This window comes from Drosophila pseudoobscura, chromosome X, assembly GCF_009870125.1.
Source record: "Drosophila pseudoobscura strain MV-25-SWS-2005 chromosome X, UCI_Dpse_MV25, whole genome shotgun sequence".
NCBI lineage: Eukaryota > Metazoa > Arthropoda > Insecta > Diptera > Drosophilidae > Drosophila > Drosophila pseudoobscura.
Window position 1 is genome coordinate 49,165,993 of NC_046683.1, and position 22,261 is coordinate 49,188,253.

At 45.5% G+C, this 22,261-nt stretch overlaps 1 protein-coding gene across 1 annotated transcript in view; it reads left to right on the plus strand.

Moving 5' to 3' along the window:
• Glut1 (Glucose transporter 1) overlaps positions 1-22,261 on the plus strand; it is a 39,849-nt gene that overhangs the window by 4,220 nt on the left and 13,368 nt on the right. Inside the window, 11 exon segments of the mRNA XM_033381729.1 lie at positions 3,089-3,442; positions 9,089-9,253; positions 12,012-12,131; positions 12,217-12,397; positions 19,274-19,439; positions 19,503-19,640; positions 20,758-21,014; positions 21,101-21,225; positions 21,292-21,570; positions 21,638-21,915; positions 21,981-22,103. Of these exon segments, the coding sequence (XP_033237620.1) occupies positions 3,433-3,442; positions 9,089-9,253; positions 12,012-12,131; positions 12,217-12,397; positions 19,274-19,439; positions 19,503-19,640; positions 20,758-21,014; positions 21,101-21,225; positions 21,292-21,570; positions 21,638-21,915; positions 21,981-22,103 (1,842 nt within the window). The 5' untranslated portion in view covers positions 3,089-3,432.

The window sequence follows — 22,261 nt, forward strand, 5'->3', positions numbered from 1 at the left end:
AGTCCGTGTCCCGTAGTCCGTGTCCCGTAGTCCGTGTCCGTGTTCGTGTCCGTGTCCGTGTAACATGTTAATGAACTGCAGAAACGGAACGAAACGGAGGAGAACCAACTCTGGTGTTTGCACAGAACTTAGTGTAATGTAATCCCCAGGATCCAGGCTCCAGACTCCAAGCTCCAAGCTCCAGGATGGAAGCAGCAGAAGGACACACACACAAACACGTCCATGACTCCGTCTGCCTCCTGCCTCATGCCTCCTGCCTCCTGCGAATGTGTCGAATGTTACGCCAAGGAGTAACTTTGACATTTACCCATTCAAGGCGGCTTATGAGTGCCACAACACAGAGCTGTCGAGGGGGCGTGGAGGGTGACGTGTGGCAAGTGGCATGTGGGGCATGTAGGGGATGCTGTGATAGAAATTGCCTTATAGGTTATAGCTATAGCCCTGGCCACAGAACTGCGAACCAACGTGTGATACGGGGACACGGGGCAAGGAACGGGGCAGAAGGTTGCATAGAAAAAGAGTTTCCAGGCGGGGATTTGGAGGCGGAGGCGGAGGGGGAGGTAAAGAGTGCCTTTGCATAGAGAAGAACTTGCATCATGAGGTGGAAAATTAAATTGCATTTAAGGCAATTGACAGACCAAAAGGAGACCAGACCCATGGGCAGGGGCAGCAACGCATCCCCCCCTCGTGTGTGATGAATGAACGAGGAGCAGGAGGAGGAGGCATGCTCCCTCTGCAGCATAAATTAGAGAGAATATTCCACACAGAAAGGATCCTTAAAGACTTTCCGAGGCAGTGGGAGGCCTTCTACCTTCCATCTGGCTCTCCCTTTGCGGCCTGATGGGGCTGGCTGGCATGCAACATGAATGCATGAATAATTATTCATATTTTGTTGGCCAAAAAGTTGTGCCAGAGAGGGTGAGTAATGGGGGGGGGAAGTCGAGAGACAAGAGTCCAGGGCCACTTGCTGCACTTGCACTTTGCACTGCACTGGAGTGGGGGGGAAGTGGGGAGTCGGGAGTGGCAGTGTCAGTGTCGTATTAATTTAGTCAAGTTGCCACTTAAATTGTGGCACGACAACTACCACACGGCGGAGGAAGGGGCAAGAGCGGGAGGAGCAGGAGCAGCAGGAGGCAGAGGCAGAGGAGAATGGATGACAAAGTGACATTAAATGTGTAAAATTGGACAGTGGCTGTGGCAGTGGAGCTGCAATTGCTGTGTCTCCTCCTGCCACACTCTATCTCTGTCTCTCTCACCCTCTCCCTCTTCATCTCCCTCTCGCTCTGTCTCTCTCTCTCTCTTTTTATCTCTCTATCAGTGAAATTTGCATAAGATTTGCATGGCTATTAAGTTTTTGCGGCTAAAATGTCACTGACTTTTTGTCAGCCGTCTGTCGGTGCCGTGCCCCAAAAGTCTCCCCAGCCATGCCCCAAAGAGGGGGAGAGGCAGGCGACAGGAGGCAGGAGAAAGATGCCCCTAATGATTGCAAATTGTGGGGCAGGCAGTGTGGCAGGGGTGGCAATTTTAATAACGCGCCACAAAACGTAATAAATAGGCAACAAAAGGGATCTAAAAGCGGCTTTAATGCATTTGCTGCTGCGATTAATATTAATTTCAATGCAGCGCCGCGCCCAACTTGCCACAGCAGCAGCAGACTGTGGTACGCGGAGGATGCAACGATGCAGATCCCTTAGATGAAGATGAAGTTGAGGCTGTGGCTGTGGCAGTGGCACACTGCTGACGCAGGATGATGGAGACGGATAAAGACGCGAGCGAGGACAATGCCAACGAGAGAGAGAGAGAGAGAGAGCGCCACACAGCCACATCATGCGCATCATTAGCCCCATTTCTCCAGCAGTTGTACACTGAGAGAAATAGAGAGAGAAATTATGCGAATCCCTTACCCACTTCCCCTCCCCCTCCCCCTATCACACTTCTACTTCCTCATCCAATTTTCCAGTTCATTTCCACGAGGAAATGCATTCCACTCTCCAGATGCAACGGCCCCTCGCGCGCGTCTTGTTGCTGCCATCAGAAGATAATCAGACTCTAATTGGTATCCATAGCTGCATGCGGCATGCCCCCGAATTTGATGTTCTAGCTTTCGACTTGTACATATTCCGGGGATTTTCCCTAGATTCTAAGCCACATTTGCATATCCACTTCCATCGGTGGAGCAGCCGCAGGCGGAGGAGGATGAGCCGCAGGCGGCGCAAGAGGAGCCTCATCATTATCAGTAGCGTGTGTGGCATGTGGAAAACTTTCAAATTCATGGAGTAATTAACGAAACTATAAAAGGGGGTGCCAGCGACGGGAGGAAGGGATAAATGGAAGGGAATGAGGGGGTTGGATGGTGGCCACGATGAAGGATGGATGAATAGATGAATGTTTAGAGCGCGGGGAAAGGGTTACGTGGCTGGCTTTGAATCTGATCTGACTTTTGGGGGACACATTTCGTTGGCGGGTACCTAAAAATAGAATTTAATTTGACTTTTAGCAGTTTTTGGGGCAGCAGCAGCGGCAGCCATACACCTGTCTCTGGGGCCGGAGGGCAGACACTCGCTGGAGGAGGAGTTGGATGTGTGTGGCAGCCACACATCAGCGAATGAGTGGCAGCCAGTAAAGGGGAGACGAGATGAGATGTAAACGATGTAACGATGATCTGCTGACGCCCTTTTCACAGTCTGAAAACAGTCGAAATTTAAGTCTGGAATCCACATGAAGTTTTGCTCAGTGGAGAAGTTTAAAGTGTGATTAAAACCACAGCCAAGGAGAGAGCACAGAAGAGTGTAGGGGGGAGAGAGGGGGAGAAGCAAAAGCTAATGGAAGAAGGCGATTAGTGGCTGGCTAATCGGATATATTAACTTTTAAAAACACGGTAAAACTTTAAGGCGGAAGAGCGAGTGAGAGAAACCGCTCTTCCAGGAGGAAAACACAAAGGATTCACTTTTGACTCCACTTTCCCGCACCCTCCGCTCCCCACCCTCCCTCTGCGTCTCTTCCACTCTGACTCCTGCTGGCACTTTTACCTTCTGCTTTTGCTCTGAATCCACTTTTATTCCATGTGTTTTTCCTTCTCTATTTGCAGCTCCATCAACCCTCCCCCCGCACACCCGCCCCCCGGTGGCTGCACGGTCCACAGTCCACGGTGCAACGGCAACGGCAACGGCAACGGCAAACGGAAAAACTAATTTATGGCATTAAAAATGCATATTTTCTAGCAGTTTCTATCATTTGCCACAACTGCTGCTAGAAGGGAGAGAGAGCGCGATAGAGAGAGGCAAGCGGAACGTTGCCGCTGTAGAAGGAACCTGCCACATCAGCAGCAGCAGCAGAAACAACAACAACAACACAAGGAGCAGCAAAAGCATCTGAGGCGGAGGATAACGCAAGGATAATACGCCATCTCTTTGCCCCCGAAATGGATTTCCTATGGATAAACGTGAGTCCCTCCTTGTAAAGATTTAAGTGCCACACATCAGTCTTAATGTTGCATGTGCGGCACATGCGTATGCGTAATATTTCATGCATTAAGTTCCCGTCGCGTCGTGCGCGAAAAGTGATTTTAATCATGTGAAAAATGCGGGATCGTTGAAGTCGATTCGCGGGTGCATTGATGGATTGCCTGCTGCATGCTGCAGCCTGACTTTGCGGCTGGCAAATCATATTAATCATACGCCCCGTGAACTGGCAGCTGCCTCTGGGAAAGGTGAAGGGCATGCAGCATGCGGCCTCTGGCATGTGGGATGTGGCATGTGGCATGTGGCATGCGGCATGCTGCGCCAATGTGTGGACAAATAAACACAGGCGATAATCTACGAGGCAATCTACTTTGGGGCAAGGGAAAACAAAGGAAGAAGCGACCAACGGAGATTCCTCGAAGATGAAGGATGAAGGAGAAGCCTCTGCCGAGGGGGGGAAAATGCTTCGAAAACGCGAGGAGAGGCAAGTGTTGTCTTAACAGCTGCCCCGCATTGTCAATGCTCTCAGAAGGGCCGCAGGGCAGCAGGGCAGCAGCAGAGGAGAGCCCTACGAGCCCCAGACAAGGCATAGGCACAGTGGGACGACTCCAATGGATATCCTGCTCTGAGGGAAACTCCAAATGATTTAGAAAGAACGAAATGATGTGGAAATGTAGGTCCCATCTTCTGGTTGTTCCTAGAATTATCGGACGATGAGATTTCCAGGGTTTCTGGGGCTTAGACGCACACTTTCAATGGGCTTGTGCTCCACTGTGTGTGTGCTTGTATTGCCCTGTGGCAAGCCTGCTGGGAGTCCTCCTCTCGGGGTGTCTATCACATTTGGGGCTCCGGCCAGAGCAGAGGCTGCTGCCTTCTAATACTGTGCTGTTGCTTCAATTGATGTTGCCTCCTGTGCTGTGGCCTCCTGTTGCCAGTGAGATGAGAGCTGATTGTCAAGTGCTTGCCCCAGACACACACAATAGGCAGTGCAACAGTCAGAGAGGCAGAGCCATAGGCAGAGCCCATCCTCGTTGTCTCTCAATATTTGGTTGGAAATTTCGAGTTAAGCAACTCTGAAGGAGGACGCTTGGAGGAGGGGCAGGCTTATCTGCTTTCTATGTTAATGCAGCATTTAAGGGGCACGCCACTGCCACTGCCACTGCCACTGGCTACACAATGGATGCCACACATACGATATTCAGGTATTCAAGTGCATTTAAGCAGCAATAATTTTGTATCTGCGGTGAGCAGAGACAAAAGCCTATTAATGAACAGGCAACAACCTGCCGCAATAGCCACAAAAGCGGCATAAGATACTGTAATGCACAGGTGTGCCTGTGTGCCTGTGTGCGTGTGCGTGTGTGACAGGGTCTTTTATTTCATTTAATCAATCATTTAATCAGTGAATGGAAGCATTTAGCTTAAGACAAAAGCCTCCTATAAGCAGGCCGCATTATGAAGGCTTTTCATTGGCGGAAAACCGTGTGTGTGTGGGGCATTCGCATGCGACGGGGGAGGAAGGGAGGAAAATACCCCTGCCTCCCCCCAGAAAGTGCATTGTTTTCCCCTCCCTTTTTTTGGCCTTTGCGGTTAATTGAATTTTAAATTTTTTTCCCATTCCCCCATCGAGGGCGAGGGACATCAAGGACTTGGCTGATTAGGCGAGCGACGGCCCCTCATGAATTAATAAGTTTTCAATTTTCCCCCGACGATGATTTGATTTCGCCGCCGAGACAAAAGGAAAATGGCAAATGGGAGGGGGAGGGGGAGGGGGAAATGCCAAAGGAAAATGGCCCTCAATCGGAGCCCGAAAATAAGTCTGGAGATTGCATAATGCTTGTGCCTCTTTCGGGGGGAGAGATGGAGAGGGGAGTAGTGTGGGAGTGTGTTGCATGCAGGCCTGCACCAGATTGGAGGCCACTTTTCATAACTTGCCCCAAGACGAAGCAGCAGCACGAGGCACAAGTCGCAAGGCAAAGGTTTTCTCTATATTTTGTCAATGGCCAAGAAGGAGCCTCAAAGTCAGGGTGCCACAGAGAGCCTTGCAACACACACAAACACACAGACGCGCACACACAGCACAGTGCCACATGTGAATAAACTGCTCAATGCACTTGCTGCCACACACACTGCCACATGGCTGACTGCTTGCGTCATCAGCAGCAGCATCATCGTCAGTGTGGAGTCGTTCCTCTCCGCCTCTCCGTCTTTCCGTCTCTCAGCCTTTCATTCAGCCTTGGCATGCAGTCAAAACGCAGCAGCAGCAGCAGCAGCAGCAGCTGCCCCTGCCCCTTGCCCCAATCAACTATTTTTCTATGTCAGGAGCAGAAATAAGGAGTGGGGCAGCATTGGAGGACGGAAGGATAAAAGCAGAAGCAGACCGACCACCAGCCAGACCACGAGACAAGAGACAAGAGACTGGGCCAAAGCCAAAGCCAAACGAAGCATCCAAGCGGATGGAGCGGCTGCCCCCAGACGCAATTGTGGTACGCAAGGTACAAGCCGCCAGAAGGGAAGGTCGGCCTTTTGGGAGTGGACTGGAAAACCTGTGCAGCCTTAATTTCTTATGAAAGTGTCTATAAATGTTGGAAAACATATTTCTCTCCAGGAAAAACCTTTGAAAACGTTTAACAATCGATAGGCGCTGAATGAGAAAGGAAATTCACTGCATTTGTGTTTAATTGGAGAGTAGAAAACCGTCTTTCTCGATATAAAAGTACTTGACATTCCATCCTTAAAAATGAGATGAAACAAGGCAGCCCACTTGAAGGCAGACCTTTGTTCTCCGAAGAGTAACGGAGACTGTGCGCCCCACCTGACATTGCATATACCTTGCGCTGTGGACAGGGGCCATTGGGGGAGATGTCATCAACTTTACTTTTGCCTTTTCGCTTGCCCCTCTGCCTCCCGCTACTTCTCTCCACCTCCACCCCCGCCTCTCCCTCTCCTATTCATATTTTATCTCCCCTCGCTTCCCCACCCCTCTGCTGCTGCTGCTGCTGCAAAGGCAAACAAAAAGCTTAACCTCAGCACAAATTTAAGCAAATATTTGCTGCCAAAGCCTCTGCATCCTGCATTCTGCATCCTGCATCTCTTGCATCTCCTCCCGTCTCCCGTCTCCTGCTGTCTGTCGTGCGGTGTCCTGCTACTCCTCCCCCTCATTCGAAGGCAACTCCATGTCGTCGTCGTCGTCACCGTCGCCGTCGCCGTCCATCCTCATTGATGCAATTGAAGCCGGAAGCAGTTTATTTTTATATTCCTCCTGCTCCGCTTTTGCTGCGGTGTCAGCAATCCGCAGCATCCAAAGGCATCCCTTCAGTGGCAGGTGTAAGAGTAGGGGCCATGGACATTCTACTGAGAGAAAGATCGGGCCATGGACACGGACATGGACCATGGACCATGGAGAGGGCTCCCCACAGAGAAAGAAAGTGGCATTCATGGGCAGATGGGCCATGAGGCATGCACGGATTTTAATCGCTTAAATGCCAAAAGGGAAATGATGCACCACCATCGCACCGCACCGCACCGCACCGCACCGCATGCCCCATGCCCCATGCCCCAGACTGCCCCAGGAACAGGGGCTAGGGATCTGCAGATATCACAGAGGAGTACAGAATATTCGTACGAAGGAGCAGCCGTCGCAGTCGCCGCCGCCACCGCAGTACAGAACTAATGATGCGAAAAATGTTTACAAATCATTTTGTCAATATACTCGGTCCTCAGTGCTTGGTCCTCAGTGCTCGGTGTATCCTCGTAAAGGGAGAACGACCCAAAGGGATGCGGATGCGGATGATGACGAGGCTGAGGCTGAGGCTGAGGTTGAGGTTGAGGCTCGCTTCTGACAAGGATACAGAGATGTGGGGCTGTAAATGTGGCTAAGGGATGTGCCTATGGTGAGTGCGACGCACGATGTGGCAGGGGCGAATCCAGAGAGGAGGCCCATAATTTGCCATCACATTTCTTGCATTCATCGACAGGGACGCAGTGGGGCAGGGCGCCCATGAAAAGGTCATTAGTGTATGCGTGTATGCACACACACACACACACACACACCCTCTGCATGTGTGTGTGACACAAATGGCCATTCAATGGGAAGCCAGAAGAAAAAGTGGGGCTAAAATTGAAGGAGGACGGGGCAGTAGAAGAGGCGAAGAAGAAGGTGATAGAGGGACAGAGGGACAGAGGGGGGGATATACCGATAGCCAAAAGCCAAAGCCATAACAAGGGCGCCTCCTTCTTGTGCCACCTTGCCACATGCTTGTTTTTTCCACAACATTAACGCAAATTGCAAATAATAAAAATTCAAAATATCCCCGACCTCCCTCCTCCCTCCTTCCCCCTTGGAACGCTTGAACGACGTCGAACGGTAGAAAAAGGCAGCTGCTGCGGATGCTGTTGCACGTGTGTTAGTGCTAGTGGCAGCAGGTCGGAAGGAAGGAAGGGGCTGCGAGAGAGACCCAAAACCACAAGAACAGGAATGGAGGAACGGAGGCACGGAGGAAAGGAGTAGCCTTTGGGGCACGGAACACACATTTATCGCACAGCAAACGAGGCATTTTTTAAGTCCTGCCAAAGGATGAAGGGGGCTTACAAATTGTGCAAATAGGAGGAGGGGCAAGGGGGATGGGGAAATGGGGGAATGGAGAATGGAAGGAAAATGGCATCACATATGAGGTTTCCCTTCGATTGACCTGACTTTTATTGAACTTTGATTGATCCTCTCCGCATTCCCCGCTCTCCCCCCCTCTCTCTCTCTAATGGGAGTCTCTTTCTGTGGGAAGCTCACCTTTTGCACCTTGGGCCGCATGTAGCATGCACCGTGCCACAGCAGGGTGCACAGCGGAATAGCTTAAAGACTTGCGGTCCTTCCGCTGCTGCTGCTGCTGCTGCTGCTGCTGCTGCTGCTGCTTCCTTCGAATCAAAATGGAAATCTATTTTATGCAGAGGCACGCACCACAACACACACTCAAACACACACACACACACACATGCTCGTGTGTGCATATGTATGGGTTTTCCTTTTCGCCTACGATTTCTTCGTTCTTCCCGGGGTGGGGTTTTCTCCAGGCTCTTCTCTACTACTCTCTCACTCGCCCTCGCCCTCGCTTCCTCTCCTACTCTTACTCTTACTGTGTGTTTGTCGAGGCGTTGCTTTTGCGTATGCAGCGATGCATACGCCCATCCTTGGACTCGGACCCGGACCCGGACCGGGACCAAAGCCCCTCCCCCCTTTTTGGCATACAATTTATGTGCGAAATATGGCGCCCGCACTGCCGCACATACCTTTTTAGCATTTGCCTTTGCCTTTGCCTTACACTTACACCCTAACCCTTTTCCCCTCCTCTTCCTTGCCCTTTTCCCCTACTCTTTTCTTTCTCTTTTTCCGGAATTAAAAGCTTTTCCATGCTACCATGCTCCCGTAGTCCCTTTGGGGACACAGAGACCCCCCAAAACGCACAATAAACCATAGTTTTTAAGCATCTCTAAAGACCACCTCTCTCTTAGCTCTCTTAACGCTCTTAGCTCGCCCAATGATTCTCTCTCCGTATTAATTGTAATGTACTTCTCTCTCTCTCTCTCATCTGCTCTCTCGTCTACAATCCGCTACAATCCGTTCGTTGGAGAAGCCTGCCAGATCAATGACATGGCGACCATTGGTGACATATCATCGATGATCATCTCACCGCCGACGTCTTCCATTTCGAACGATCAAGATCCGTTTGGACAGCTGCCACCGCTACCACCGCCACTGCGTTCCACCCAAGTGCTGCAGCCATTGAGCGTATTTCCAGGTGTGCCACCACGCTGCCACAGAATGTTGCATATCTGTTTGTTATTGTTGTTTGCCTGCCGTTTCTTTCGTTTCTGTTTCTGTTTCTGTTTCGGTTTCTGTATTTTATTCGCATTTATTTTGTTGTTGTGTTTTGGTTTTGCTTTTTGCATAGAGATTTTTGTGCCCCATTATAAAATTTGTTGCGCACCAATTTGTTGCTGTTGCTGCTACCGTTTTTATTTGTGGCTCTGCCCTTTGCCCGCCACTCTTATCTATCATTTTCCATCCCCTTTCCACCCACTTGCCGTTCGTTTTGGAGCCCAGTTTTCCAATTGATTGCAACTTTAATTGGTGTGTAGATTGGGGCTTCTGTTCGATTGCCCTTTTGCTATTGGATTTTAGTTTTATTTATAGTTTTCTGTTCTGTTCGGTTCGGTTCGGTTCTGTTCTGTTCTCGTTTTTTAGTTTATTTTCTCTTTCTCTATCAAATAAAACACCTCATTGCACACACACATACACACATACACACACACACACACACAGCCACACCTGAACTCTGACACACACAGCTACACACCGTCGTACTTTGCATTGGTTCCATTAGAAGAACATCACATTCCATTCCCATTCCCATTCACCCACTCACATTCCCAGATGATGTTTGCTGGCTTGTAGGACCGAATGCCAAGCAGTTTACATCTAGAACCCAAATATTTGAGTAATTTGCAATCAAATTGCAGCAGTCCTTCAAGTTTCACCCATTCAATCAGTGATTGTTCTTGGTGCTTCATCGTTTAAGCATCCCAAGTCGATTCTGGCCTATGGAGCCTTTCGCTTATGGTCACATTTGCGCTGCGAGTCCACCTATAAGCACACACCACATCGGACCAGCACATAACTCTACACTCGTCTCGTACTACACTGTCCATTCCCCTCCCCTACACTTTTTGGGGTCTGCCCCCATGGCCATTCACCCCCCTCTAACTTTTTTGCAAACAGCAGCAGAAGCACCACTCATTCAATCAATCAGTCAGCCAGTCAGTCAGTCAGAATATCAATCAATCAATCAATCAAAAGCCAAACATCTCTATCGCTCCTTCACATTTCAAATCAACTCTATCTATCTCTTTCTCGTTCTCTCTGTCTCTCTCTGTCTGTGTCTCTATATGTTCGAACAGTTCTATATATTTGCCTGATGTTTGTATTGCCATTTTTTGATAATAGCTTTTATTTGTATGCTGCTGTTCCCCTTCAACCTTCAACCTTCAACCCGCTCCCCCTTCAACCCACTAAAACGGGAAAACCACTTTCCCTGCTTCCACTTTTTCCATGATCTATGCTCTCTCTCTCTCACTCTCTCTCGTTTTTGTGTGTGTCTATTTTTTGAAGCTGTGCTTTTCTTTAGAGAGAAACAACAGCGGAATGTGTTTTTTAGCAGTTGCGCTTTTTTGGGGCTCCTTTTTAAGCCTACTACCAGCCCCCCCGCCCTCCCCCTTTAAGACCACAACCTTTTGTGCTGTCGAAACACCGAAAATTGTATGCAATGAACAATGAAAATGTTATAACAACAACTACAATGATGTTTGTGTGCTCTCTTCTTTCAATCATCACGAATATAATACGAACAACAACAACAATCTACCCAACAATCTCTCTATCTCTCTCTGTCTCTGCCTCTGCCTACAACGAACTGCAACAACTTTAACTACAACCAAAACTACCACAAATTAATGATATTATATGACCATGAAATCTTGACAAACTAAATATTTGCTTTGTTTGGATTTCATTTGATTTTGTATCGTTTTTTTTTTTCATATTTTCTTTATTTTTATAATGCTTTTGATGGTTTAATGCGTGATTTTTTGTGGTTTTTTAGAGTGAGTTCTATGGACATTTCGATGGGTTTATTTTGATTATTTTGGGACTCTTTGGGATTTAGTTTTGATTTAGTGGTGATTTGTACATACGTGGTATATTTAAGTGTGGGTATCACGATATATTGTGTCTATATGGAAAAGATTCCTGCGTTTATTTGTGTAATATATTCATTATTTCGATTGAATTCTGCTCATTTTGCTTTATCCTTGAATGTTTTTTTTTGCGATTAATTGTGTTTCTAGAGTTAGTATACACTAATCCAAAAGAATATATTAATATTATTTCATTTCGGTTTAGTTTTCATTAGTTTATTACCAAAAGAACATATGGGCATTTCCAAGAAGCCGAACGGGACGGGACAATCGTATACATTGACAGATTTTCAAAATGATTTTTCTATTCTTAAGAAGCCCTTGATTTGCCCTATTTTTGCAAAAAATCCAAGGCATTCGCATGGGACAAAAATAGAAGTGATTTCAGCGAAAATCTAGGCCATATATTGATTCCATGTCGATGGAATCTTCGCAGGAAATGCCCATATATGTACCGTTTTTTATATTCCGGTCGGATTTGTGATATTTTCTGTACGGAATATTATTATTTAATAGTAATTGTTCGCTTAAGAAATAAACCTTAGTGGTATACCTTTATTATTCAATGATATTTATGAACAATTTCGTTGGTGAATATCTGTTATTTGCATTGATTTTCGTTGAAGTTTCGGTTCAGTTTGTGCTTCTTTTCATGTGTTGTTGTGTATCAAAAGTGTTGAAATCGAAGCCTTAAATGGTGTTTTTTGCGTTGTTTCCCAAATCTAAACTCCGTCCTTACCTCCACCATCCCCCACTACCATATCTACCAATCTACCAATGTACCGATCGATCGATCCAATCCAGTGTCCAATTTGAGCGAAGATTCCTACGATTATGTGTTTGGTGGTCGACGTAAGAATCCGCCCTCAACAACGTCACAACAACTCAAGCTGACATCACCGCCAGTGCGATTGCGACCAGAAGGTAAGAACATACATAGACATAATATATCCTGTAGGCTACAGATAATATATATATATATATGTATATATTCGTCGTGCTTTTACAGACGCCTATCGTGGTGGTGCAGAGAATATACAAAACAACGGCCGTTTCTATCGTCATTCGTTTAGCTATGCCCCCAAGCGGCAGCGCCACACCTCCTCCTCGAGTCGGGATGATCGTGATCGTGAATCGAGATTGAGATGTCATGGAGAGGACGAGGCCACATTGCGCCAATTGCTGCTCGAGTATGTATCTCTCTCTCTCTCTCACTCGCTCTCGCGCTATCTACTCGTACTTTAAATGAATCTGTACAACCCCCTCTGTTGCATGCCCCAGATAATGACTCATTAAGAGTCATTTATTTTGGTGGCACGCACCGTTTGGAGGGGGGGGCAGCCATAAATATCTTCCGCAAATAAACAGCAATTATTTCGCGTGGAATTTGGCTTAATTTATGAAAACAATTAATGTTTTTCTATGTTCCGAATAATTCAATTCAATTTAATTTCAAATTTAATTTCGGTCTCTGTTCTGATGTGTTTTTTGTTAATTTGATAAGTGATATATCTGTATATGTACTATGATCCAATGTGTTTCTCCATTCCTTTAACAGATTTGTGTTCATTTAAGTGTGTTCCTCCTGTGTGTCCTTTAGACTACTGTCTTCTGTCAATTATTCATTGAGAGGGCGCATTGAGCGGCATCATCCATTGCCCATTGCGCATTGCCCATTGCCCATTGTGTGTGTTGTGTGTATTGTTTCTGATACCCTCGAGAAAGTACCCTCGAACAAAACCTGCGGGCACATACGACATTCACCAAAAAGAAAAGAAAAAGAAAGAAAAGCAAAAACAAATCCGAGAGAAAAAGGCAAAAGCAACGAACCAATCACTATATCTAATATATATACTAAAAATACCAATAATAAGATAAGTAGCATCTAAAATACTTAACAACGGAGCAGAGAAATAAGCATAAAAAGCCAGCAGCAAAATGATGGGCACAATGCCACCCAGGTACATATCCATATCCACATTCCGCTTACTAGCATTACTAACTAACATTAAACACTAACTAACATTCATTTTAACAATTAATCACAACTTACTAACGAATAATCACGAATAATCATCACGCCATAATGAGCAGCAGCATTCGTTTAAGAGTCTCTTTCACTCATTCATTCATTCATTGCAAAAAATGTGTTGCATCTGTTTCTGTTTCCGTTTCGGAATCTGAATTGTGTATCTGTAAAATCTGTAAATTATTGCAAAAATTAGTGCTTTTATTCAATTTTGTCTAATTTTACATTTGTTTGCTGTTTTGCTGTCATTTTTTTTTTCGTTTTTTTGTTATATTTTTCAGTCACTTTTTACGTACCCGTCACTTCTTTTGTTGCTCAGCAAAAGCTGCAATCAAACACGAAAAATGTTCATAAAATGTCACCAGAGTTTATTGAGTGATTGAGTCAGCAAACAATGATTGTCCATTACTCAGAATATTTGATTTCCTGTAATAACCAATCTTGTTCTCGGTTTTATTCACATTTTTGGAAAATTAAATGCTGGTAGAGTTTTAAATGTTTGTTGAGAACTGACGGTGATCATTGCTAATAAACTAAATTCTATTAATTCAAATGTCAGTTTTTGTGGAAATGAAATCGAGGACAGGCCTGCTAGTTGGTCTACCATTTTAGGCAGCCCCAAAAGTATGCAACGAATTTTGGTACTCTATGCATCGCTGACAATTCGCTTAATGTGTCTATTTAGCACAGATGTTGTAGCATACTTTCGGGGCTGCTGCAATTTAAGGACAGTCGCTCGAGTGAATTTCGTTGTCTACTTTCTGGGATGCCGCTAAATTTGAAGCGAGGCTGCCGAAAGAAATTCCATTAGTGTCACTCTGCCACCACACACTCACACTATGTTGTACCCAATGTCTAGTATATGTGCTCTTTTGTCATCCACTTCATCCACCTTTCTGTCTGTGCCACTCTGCCACCACTGCCACTGCCACTGCCACTGCCACAACAACATGAACAACAACAACATGAACGATGCAGCCACTCGCAAAGTGGTTTGGTATTCACGCCACTCAATGAGTATGCAATTTAGTTCCAAAAAACCAAATAAACTTCAATTAAATATCGAAATATATTTGCTAATCCCCCCTCCCCAATCTCTTTCACTCTTTGTAATGTTTAATCCCCCTTTAACCTGTAACCTGTAACCCCTACTCTCTGCACTCTGGACTCTCTCCGTCTCTCTGTTTTTGGCACTCAAATTTATTTGTTGATTATTCGAATATTTGCCACAACTCTTTCTCTCTATTTGCCATTTCCATTTCCATCTGCATGCAAACATTCAATTAGTATTCAATTATGTGCAAAAATATAAATTAAATTAGTTTTACCAATGAATATATGTACATAGTCTCCAAAGGAGAGAGAGTGTGGCCCCAGGAGAGGGTATATGCGAAGAGAGATGTGCGGCGCGCCATGTAGTGCCCTCGAGGGGCAGCCTTGCGGCTGCCTGCCTGTCTGCCTGTCTGCCTGTCTGCCTGCCTGTGTCATGTTTTTTATGACATGCCGAAAAGTGTTTGAGTGCCCATTAAGTCGCAGGACACACGACACACACAGTCACTGATCCAGAGAGAAAAAGCCATGTACAGTCATTGACAAACGTACTCGCACAGGCAGTCAATCAGCATGCGGTTTAGGGCCTGACTCTCTCTCGCCCTCTTTATGGTGTCCCTCTCCTCTCTGCATGTCATCAAAGCTCATAATTAGCTCCATTCCCACTCTGCCTCCTCCACTCTCACGATCCACTCCACTGTCCATACTCCACTCCCCCGTAGTCGTAATCCATCAGTCAGTCAATCAGCCCGTCAGTCAGTCACACAATATGTTTTCGGGATGTATTCCACTTGTCCACTTTTCAAAGTTACTGCTGTTACACGATGTGTTTTTGATCCAAAACAAACCTCAGAAACGTAAAGTCCGCCGAATTGTGAAGCGAATAAGCTATAAAGAGCCATTCACATGGGGAAACGAGAGCCATTCTCATGTATTCGAAAACTTTCTGTAGTTTTTCAGAAGTTTATTTAGAAAAACATCTCATCTGCGAAAATGTAAAGAAAATTACATCTTCAAACGCTTAAAAGCAGCCATTTCCATTGGGAAAATATGCCATTCTCATGTATACAAAAAATAAAACAAAACTTTCAGTAGTTTCCGTAAATGTCGCCGAAGGAAAATGTGACTGTATTACGACAGAATATTATATGCTCCAAAGTTTTTGTGTAAGCAATATAGTGTGAATGGCAAAATGCAATGACCATGAAGCACCGACGCGTCGGTTGAAAACGCATCGTGTAACATCTGTCAAATGTCCTTCATTTTGTTCTGGTTTCCATTTTCGTTTCGTTTGCTGCAATAATTTACTGCACACATAGTTTTTATGGTTAAAAAAAACACCCAAAAAACCAAAAAAAACCTAAAAAAAACCAACAAAAAGAAAAAAAAGGAAAACCCCAAACTAATTGGCGTAACGGTCATTCTACCAACAAAATTAACAAAAAACTAACTAAAGAGGGAAACAAACTACCAAAACAGTAAACCCCAGAAAAAGTACATAGTGTTTGTTGCTATCTATGTTGCATCTTTGTTGTTGCCTCTTCACCCACTCACATGATAGGGAGGGAGGGACAGACACCCTCTGCCCTCCCCCTCCTCGTCCGCCTCCGCCTCCGTCTCCACCATTTGTTTTGTTTCCCATTGAACAACATTTTGCTTTTCTGCATATATCTCTCTATAATAATTTATAGAATTTATAGAAATTGAGGAATATCCAGCCGTGAAAAAACAAATTGAGAAATTTCAGACACAAAAAGAATCAACATCAAAATATGAATTATGCAAATCATAAAATATTGATAGACCCTGGAAAATCAATGAAAATCAACGCAACCGCAAATAAAATTGATATTTAATTCAGAAAATATGATGCCAGCAGAACAGAATGCCACGAGAAGCTGCAGCACATGTGTTAGCGTTTGGTGAATGTCCTATATGCCAATTGGTTTATCCTACGTATCCGTATCCGTATCCGTATTTCCACTATCCCTAACAGATCTGATTCGATCTGTATCCCCCTTCCCAACTGCTCTGAACCGATCCGATCTTTATAATCGAATTATGCTTTCAATTCATTTTATGTATGTGTATTTCCTTCAAATGTATTGTGTGTGCACTGAAATCTGAAAATAATATGACCTCGAACTGATGTTTCCATAAGCAGAATCCTGTAACCTGTGACCCGTAACTGATGTTTCAACGAAACGTTGAAAACGAACGTCTCAATGATGATGTCGATGGAAACCATATTCGTACTCGTTGCAGAGGGGGGTTTTCCTTGCAGAAGGTGGTTTTACCCCTCCCAATGCTAATGGGATTGAAATAATCTGCCAAAAAAAAATAATCCTTAGAGGGCAAGCCCTGGCTTTGTCTTAGGATTTCCACTCCTGTGACAGATTGAACCGAAAACCGAACAGATACATTCATATGTGGCATGTGGAATCCATTTTCGACGCAAGGGCGACGCACGTACGCACGAGATTTTAATGAATGAATGGGGGGGGGGGGGGGGAAGACATAGGTGAAGACAGGGGGAAGGAAACGGAAAAGCGGAGAAAATTGGCAGAAAATTTATTAAATGCTCACGTATACAAAGCCATTATACAAAACTGAAAATTCCTGCAGCTGACAGAAGACAAAACGGACGAAGGGAGAGACAACCGCAAGTACAGTTGTGTTGTGCTGTGTGTTGCCAATACACATGTTGCAGGCAGACAGCAGATAGGATAGCAATTGTTTTCATTGAGAGAGAACAATAACTTGCAACAACAGGATGCCAACAGTGGCAGCCGCCTGCCGTTCGTCCTCCGTTCTGGTTTCCAGGGCGTGCTGCTGCTGTTGGTCCCTCTCGACTATGGTCGGGGGTTTCGGTTTCTGGTTTCTGGTTTCTGGTTTCGGTTTTCGGTTCCGTTCCGTAACGTAACGTTCGCTGATGTATGCATAAAATAATCCTTTTATGCTCGGCAAAACAATGTCCGTGCAAATGCAAAACAATAACAATACTAACGACAGCAGCAACAGCAACAGCAGCAGATCCCCCGCTGCCTCAGTGCCTCATCCGCATTAACATAATGCGGAGCAGCAGCAGCTCGAGAGGCACGGCATGGACTCCAGAGTACCCGGCCCACGTGTCGTATGCGCATTGTGTGCAGCAACGCTGCCCTTTCGCTACCACGCCACCATAGAGTGTGTCGTCCTGGTGACTATAATTTAGAGATTTAGCGGAGGGTTATATGATTTCCATCAAATGTTCGTGAAGCAGAAAACGGATGTATCTAATGCCACATCGAAATCGAAAGTGTTTTCGTTCGCAGTCAGGATTTACACATGTTGTGCAAAATGAAGGTCTCCGTTCCAGTCATTCGAATCGAATGAGACGACGAATAACCTCCAACTGGAACTAGTAGTATAACTTCTGTAATAGTCAGTGTTTAAGGGTAGGGTATCAACAGTCTCGACCCTCAAATGATGGCTTTTTGCTATTGTTGGCATTTGATTTAGATGCCGGTTCGTTCGTACGCTTGTGTTTTGTTTGTTGCATGTTCGCCTGTTTGTTTGTTGTACGAACAGCATTCTCTCGAACGCACAAAAAGCAGCACGAATATGGATATTTCTGGGATCCAAAAACTAATGCAAACAGCGCGCCAGCGATTTGTTTTCTCTGATGAAAATGTAAATCTAATGCATTCGATGGGACCAACACGGGAGGAGAGGAAAGGGCATGCTGATACTGAAGCATAAACAGGATTAGAACTAGAACAAAAAAGCCACCAAACAAAAGGCGGACTGTACGGTATCTTTAATAAATGATGGTTGCCTCTCGGATGTGGCAGCGACTTAAAGCGATGAGATAGCTCTGCAACGAGTACGACTGCGACCACCACTACGACTACCACTGCGACTATAATACCATCAATTTTTCATTCTTTCTGGATTCTACTTTCTACTTTCGACTTTCCCATTACTCTTGAGCCTTGGACCTTAACGAAATATGCCAACAATTTAGTTTAAGTTACTTTTTTATGTACTTAGTGGCCCGTCGACGTCGACTGCCTTCTGGGCCTGGGCCTGGGCGTGTTCCTGGGCCCTGTCCTGGCTTTTGTTTTCGTATTTGTTGGAGAAACAACCAACTGCTTCTGCATCCTTTCGTGCTACTCCTCTTTCGACTGCTTCTGCCTCCTTTCCTGCTCATCCTTCGTGCTCTTAACTTTTTTTTTGTTGTTTCTATAGAAATCCCTTCGTTTGCTCTTGGACTTTTGCCACCAGAAACAGAACCACAGCACAGAAGAACCCCAAGAAAGAGCTGCCTGCTGTTGTATCTGGTGTGCGTTTTTCCGCAGCTTTCTCTTTTCCCTGTTTTCGACTGCCTGACCCGTGCCTCTATCCTGCCTCCACCTTCCATCTTCCACCTTCCTACGTTTTTCCCACTCTTTTCTGTTGCTGCGTTTTCCTTGGCTCTTAATATTAATGTTGCTCCCCATTCCATGCCGCATTCCGAATGCCCCACTCCCCATTCCCCATTCCTCAATAATTGCATAGTTCAGTAAATTTTAATGCAAGCGGTCATAAATAATTTCGTTTTCTGTGTGTGTTTTTGCGAAATAAATTACGTATACGTACACGCTAAATAGCTCTATATACGATACAAGTACCATATATATGCATACATATATATATATGTATATGTATATGTATATATGTACTATATAGTAGGATTTCGGCCGAAATGAAAGCCATGTAGCGTATCGTACGACTAAAGTGCATTTTCTGCTTGATATTTTCTTAATCTTTGACTGCGACTCCGCCTCCGCCTCCGCCTGCGACTCTCTGCAACTGGACAACCGCAAAAAAAAAAAACAAAACAAAAAAAACAACCTACTTGCAACCTCTTGCGTGACCTCTTGCCCTGGAACTGGAACTGGAACTGAAACTGAAACTATGGCATGCTACCGTGACTGTGCAATTGAATTATATGTACATTGTACAGTTTGCAAAAGCAAGTTAGCGTGATGAGCATGAATCTATCAGCGAAACTCGATGAGCTGCAGCGAGGCGATCGACACCTGGAGACGACAGTCGCCTTGTGCGAAATTCGCACTCAGCTCCAAGAGCTGACCAAATCCGTGGAGTCCTGCCAGAGTGAAGTCTCAGAGGTGAGTATCCTTCGCTCCGCTCCATTGATTGATCGAATATATGCTATACCGTCTGTCGAACAGGTCAAACGTGATATGGTGGCCATCAAACATGAACTGGACACCGTGCAGCAGGTGAAGGAGGAGATCGAGGAGCTGCGCGAATATGTCGACAGACTGGAGGAGCACACGCACCGACGGAAGCTAAGACTTTTAGAACAAGTTTGTAGCTTAAATTATTTGCCATGTTGTGTAATTAAATACTTGAATTTCATTTCTCTATCTCATGTACTACAAACCGAACTACACCACCAAAGAGCCAAAGTACCAAAACCACCAACCACCAACCACACACACAGCCACTTGTCCACTAAAACCATCCACCCACTAAACCCACTAAAAACTCAACCATCCCGTCATCCCTGCCACAGAACCACCTTGCCACCTTGCCACCCATCCATCCAGCCGTCCAGCCATCCACATACCACACGCTCCACACACACCCACACACACACGTCCACTGACAGCAGAAGCTGCTACCTGAAAAATGGGATATAACTATTCCCGATTTTGGGCACCAGCTTCTGCACATCCCACAGACACACACATACAGACGGCTTTGTCATCAACGTACTTTATGTAGGAATCTTTTGTACACCAGTTCCATTAGCAGGAGACGTCCTACAGCCGATATAGCATCGATATATTTTTCATAACAGATTGTTACTTGCGAGATATGGCCTTTCGTTTATGAGGAATTTGATCAGCGAGTCAATGAATCACTAGTGCAATTTAACAAATCTATCCTTTCAATGAATCATTTACATAATTCGAGGAATGTATCCTCCCGATTATGGGAAATTGCTACATTTAACTTTTCAACAGATCTCCTTCTAGTGGAACAATGGTATTTTTAATTATAATTTTAAGTTTTTATTAAGTTTATAAGCGAAAAGCTGAGGAAATAAAACGAAAATATTATTTGGATATGATTTTCCTTTATATTTTGAATAAATTTTCCTTTGAAACATCCCACCAGACAGACACTCTCCATTCATCAGAGTTTTATGTATGATTTCGATTATGCCTAAGTTTCGATTAGAATAATTGGCGAAAACGTATGCTTAGAGAATCGATCGATCGATGGATTATGGATTATGGATATTGAATATTTGGTTTTACTGTACCGCACACTCGTTTGTTTGCAAAGCGTTTGATGGACCCGCACAGAACCCCCCAAGAACCGAATCCCTAAATGTCCTTCCGTTGTCCTCCCCTTCGGGCAGATGTTGTACAAGACTAATGGATACATTTTCTTCTTTCGGCACACATTTTCCAGGGTCTCACCTTCTTCCTCACGTACTCGATCTTCTCGGCGGTTCTGGGGATGCTGCAGTTCGGCTATAATACCGGAGTGATCAATGCCCCGGAGAAGAATATCGAGAATTTCATGAAGGATGTGTACAAGGACCGCTACGGCGAGGACATTAGCGAGGAGTTCATCCAGCAGCTCTACTCGGTGGCGGTGTCCATCTTTGCCATTGGCGGCATGCTCGGCGGTTTCAGTGGCGGCTGGATGGCCAATCGATTTGGCAGGTAAGTTCCAGGGCTGACAACACCCCCCAATGACCATCCAGTCCACAGATGATATATGTGATTTCGATATCTCTTTGGATCCACAGAAAAGGCGGCCTACTATTGAATAATGTACTTGGAATATCGGGTGCTTGTTTGATGGGTTTTACCAAAGTTAGTCATTCCTATGAAATGTTATTCCTTGGCCGATTTATAATTGGCGTTAATTGTGGTACGTATTCTGATATCCGATTGAATAGATGCTCTAAACTCAAATCTACATTCTGCCCCCATTCAGGCCTCAATACATCTCTAGTGCCGATGTACATCTCGGAGATAGCGCCACTGAATCTACGCGGTGGCTTAGGTACTGTTAATCAATTGGCTGTGACTGTAGGTTTACTATTATCCCAGGTCCTGGGGATCGAGCAGATCCTCGGCACCAACGAGGGCTGGCCCATACTCCTCGGCCTGGCCATATGTCCAGCAATATTGCAACTAATTTTACTGCCCGTCTGCCCAGAGTCGCCACGATATTTGCTGATTACCAAACAATGGGAGGAGGAGGCACGAAAAGGTACCCCGCATCCCAAAATATATACTTGTAGTATCTGTATCTATAGCATATTGATTCCCTTTTGTAGCCCTTCGACGGCTCCGCGCCTCTGGCTCTGTCGAAGAGGACATTGAGGAGATGCGCGCCGAGGAGCGTGCCCAGCAGGCCGAGAGCCATATCTCCACCATGGAGCTCATCTGTTCGCCCACCCTGCGTCCCCCATTGATCATTGGCATTGTAATGCAGCTGAGTCAGCAATTCAGTGGCATCAACGCCGTCTTCTACTACTCCACATCGCTGTTCATGAGCTCGGGTTTGACGGAGGAGAGCGCCAAGTTTGCTACGATAGGCATAGGCGCCATAATGGCAAGAATTACCGATCATTTCATATATCATTAAATGTGTCTAACATTGGCGCTTCTCTCCCATAGGTTGTAATGACACTGGTCTCCATTCCATTGATGGATCGCACGGGTCGTAGGACTCTGCACTTGTACGGCCTCGGGGGCATGTTCATCTTCTCCATTTTCATAACGATTTCGTTCTTGATTAAGGCAAGTATAGGAGTGGCCAGGTTGTGCTGTAGCATACAATATTATATATTAGTATTATATTATACATATATATTCCCCGGAATGTGGAATGCGAATGTGGAATGCCTGCAGTTTGTTCCATTTTTTTTGTGTCTCGCATTTGCATATGATTTTAAAGG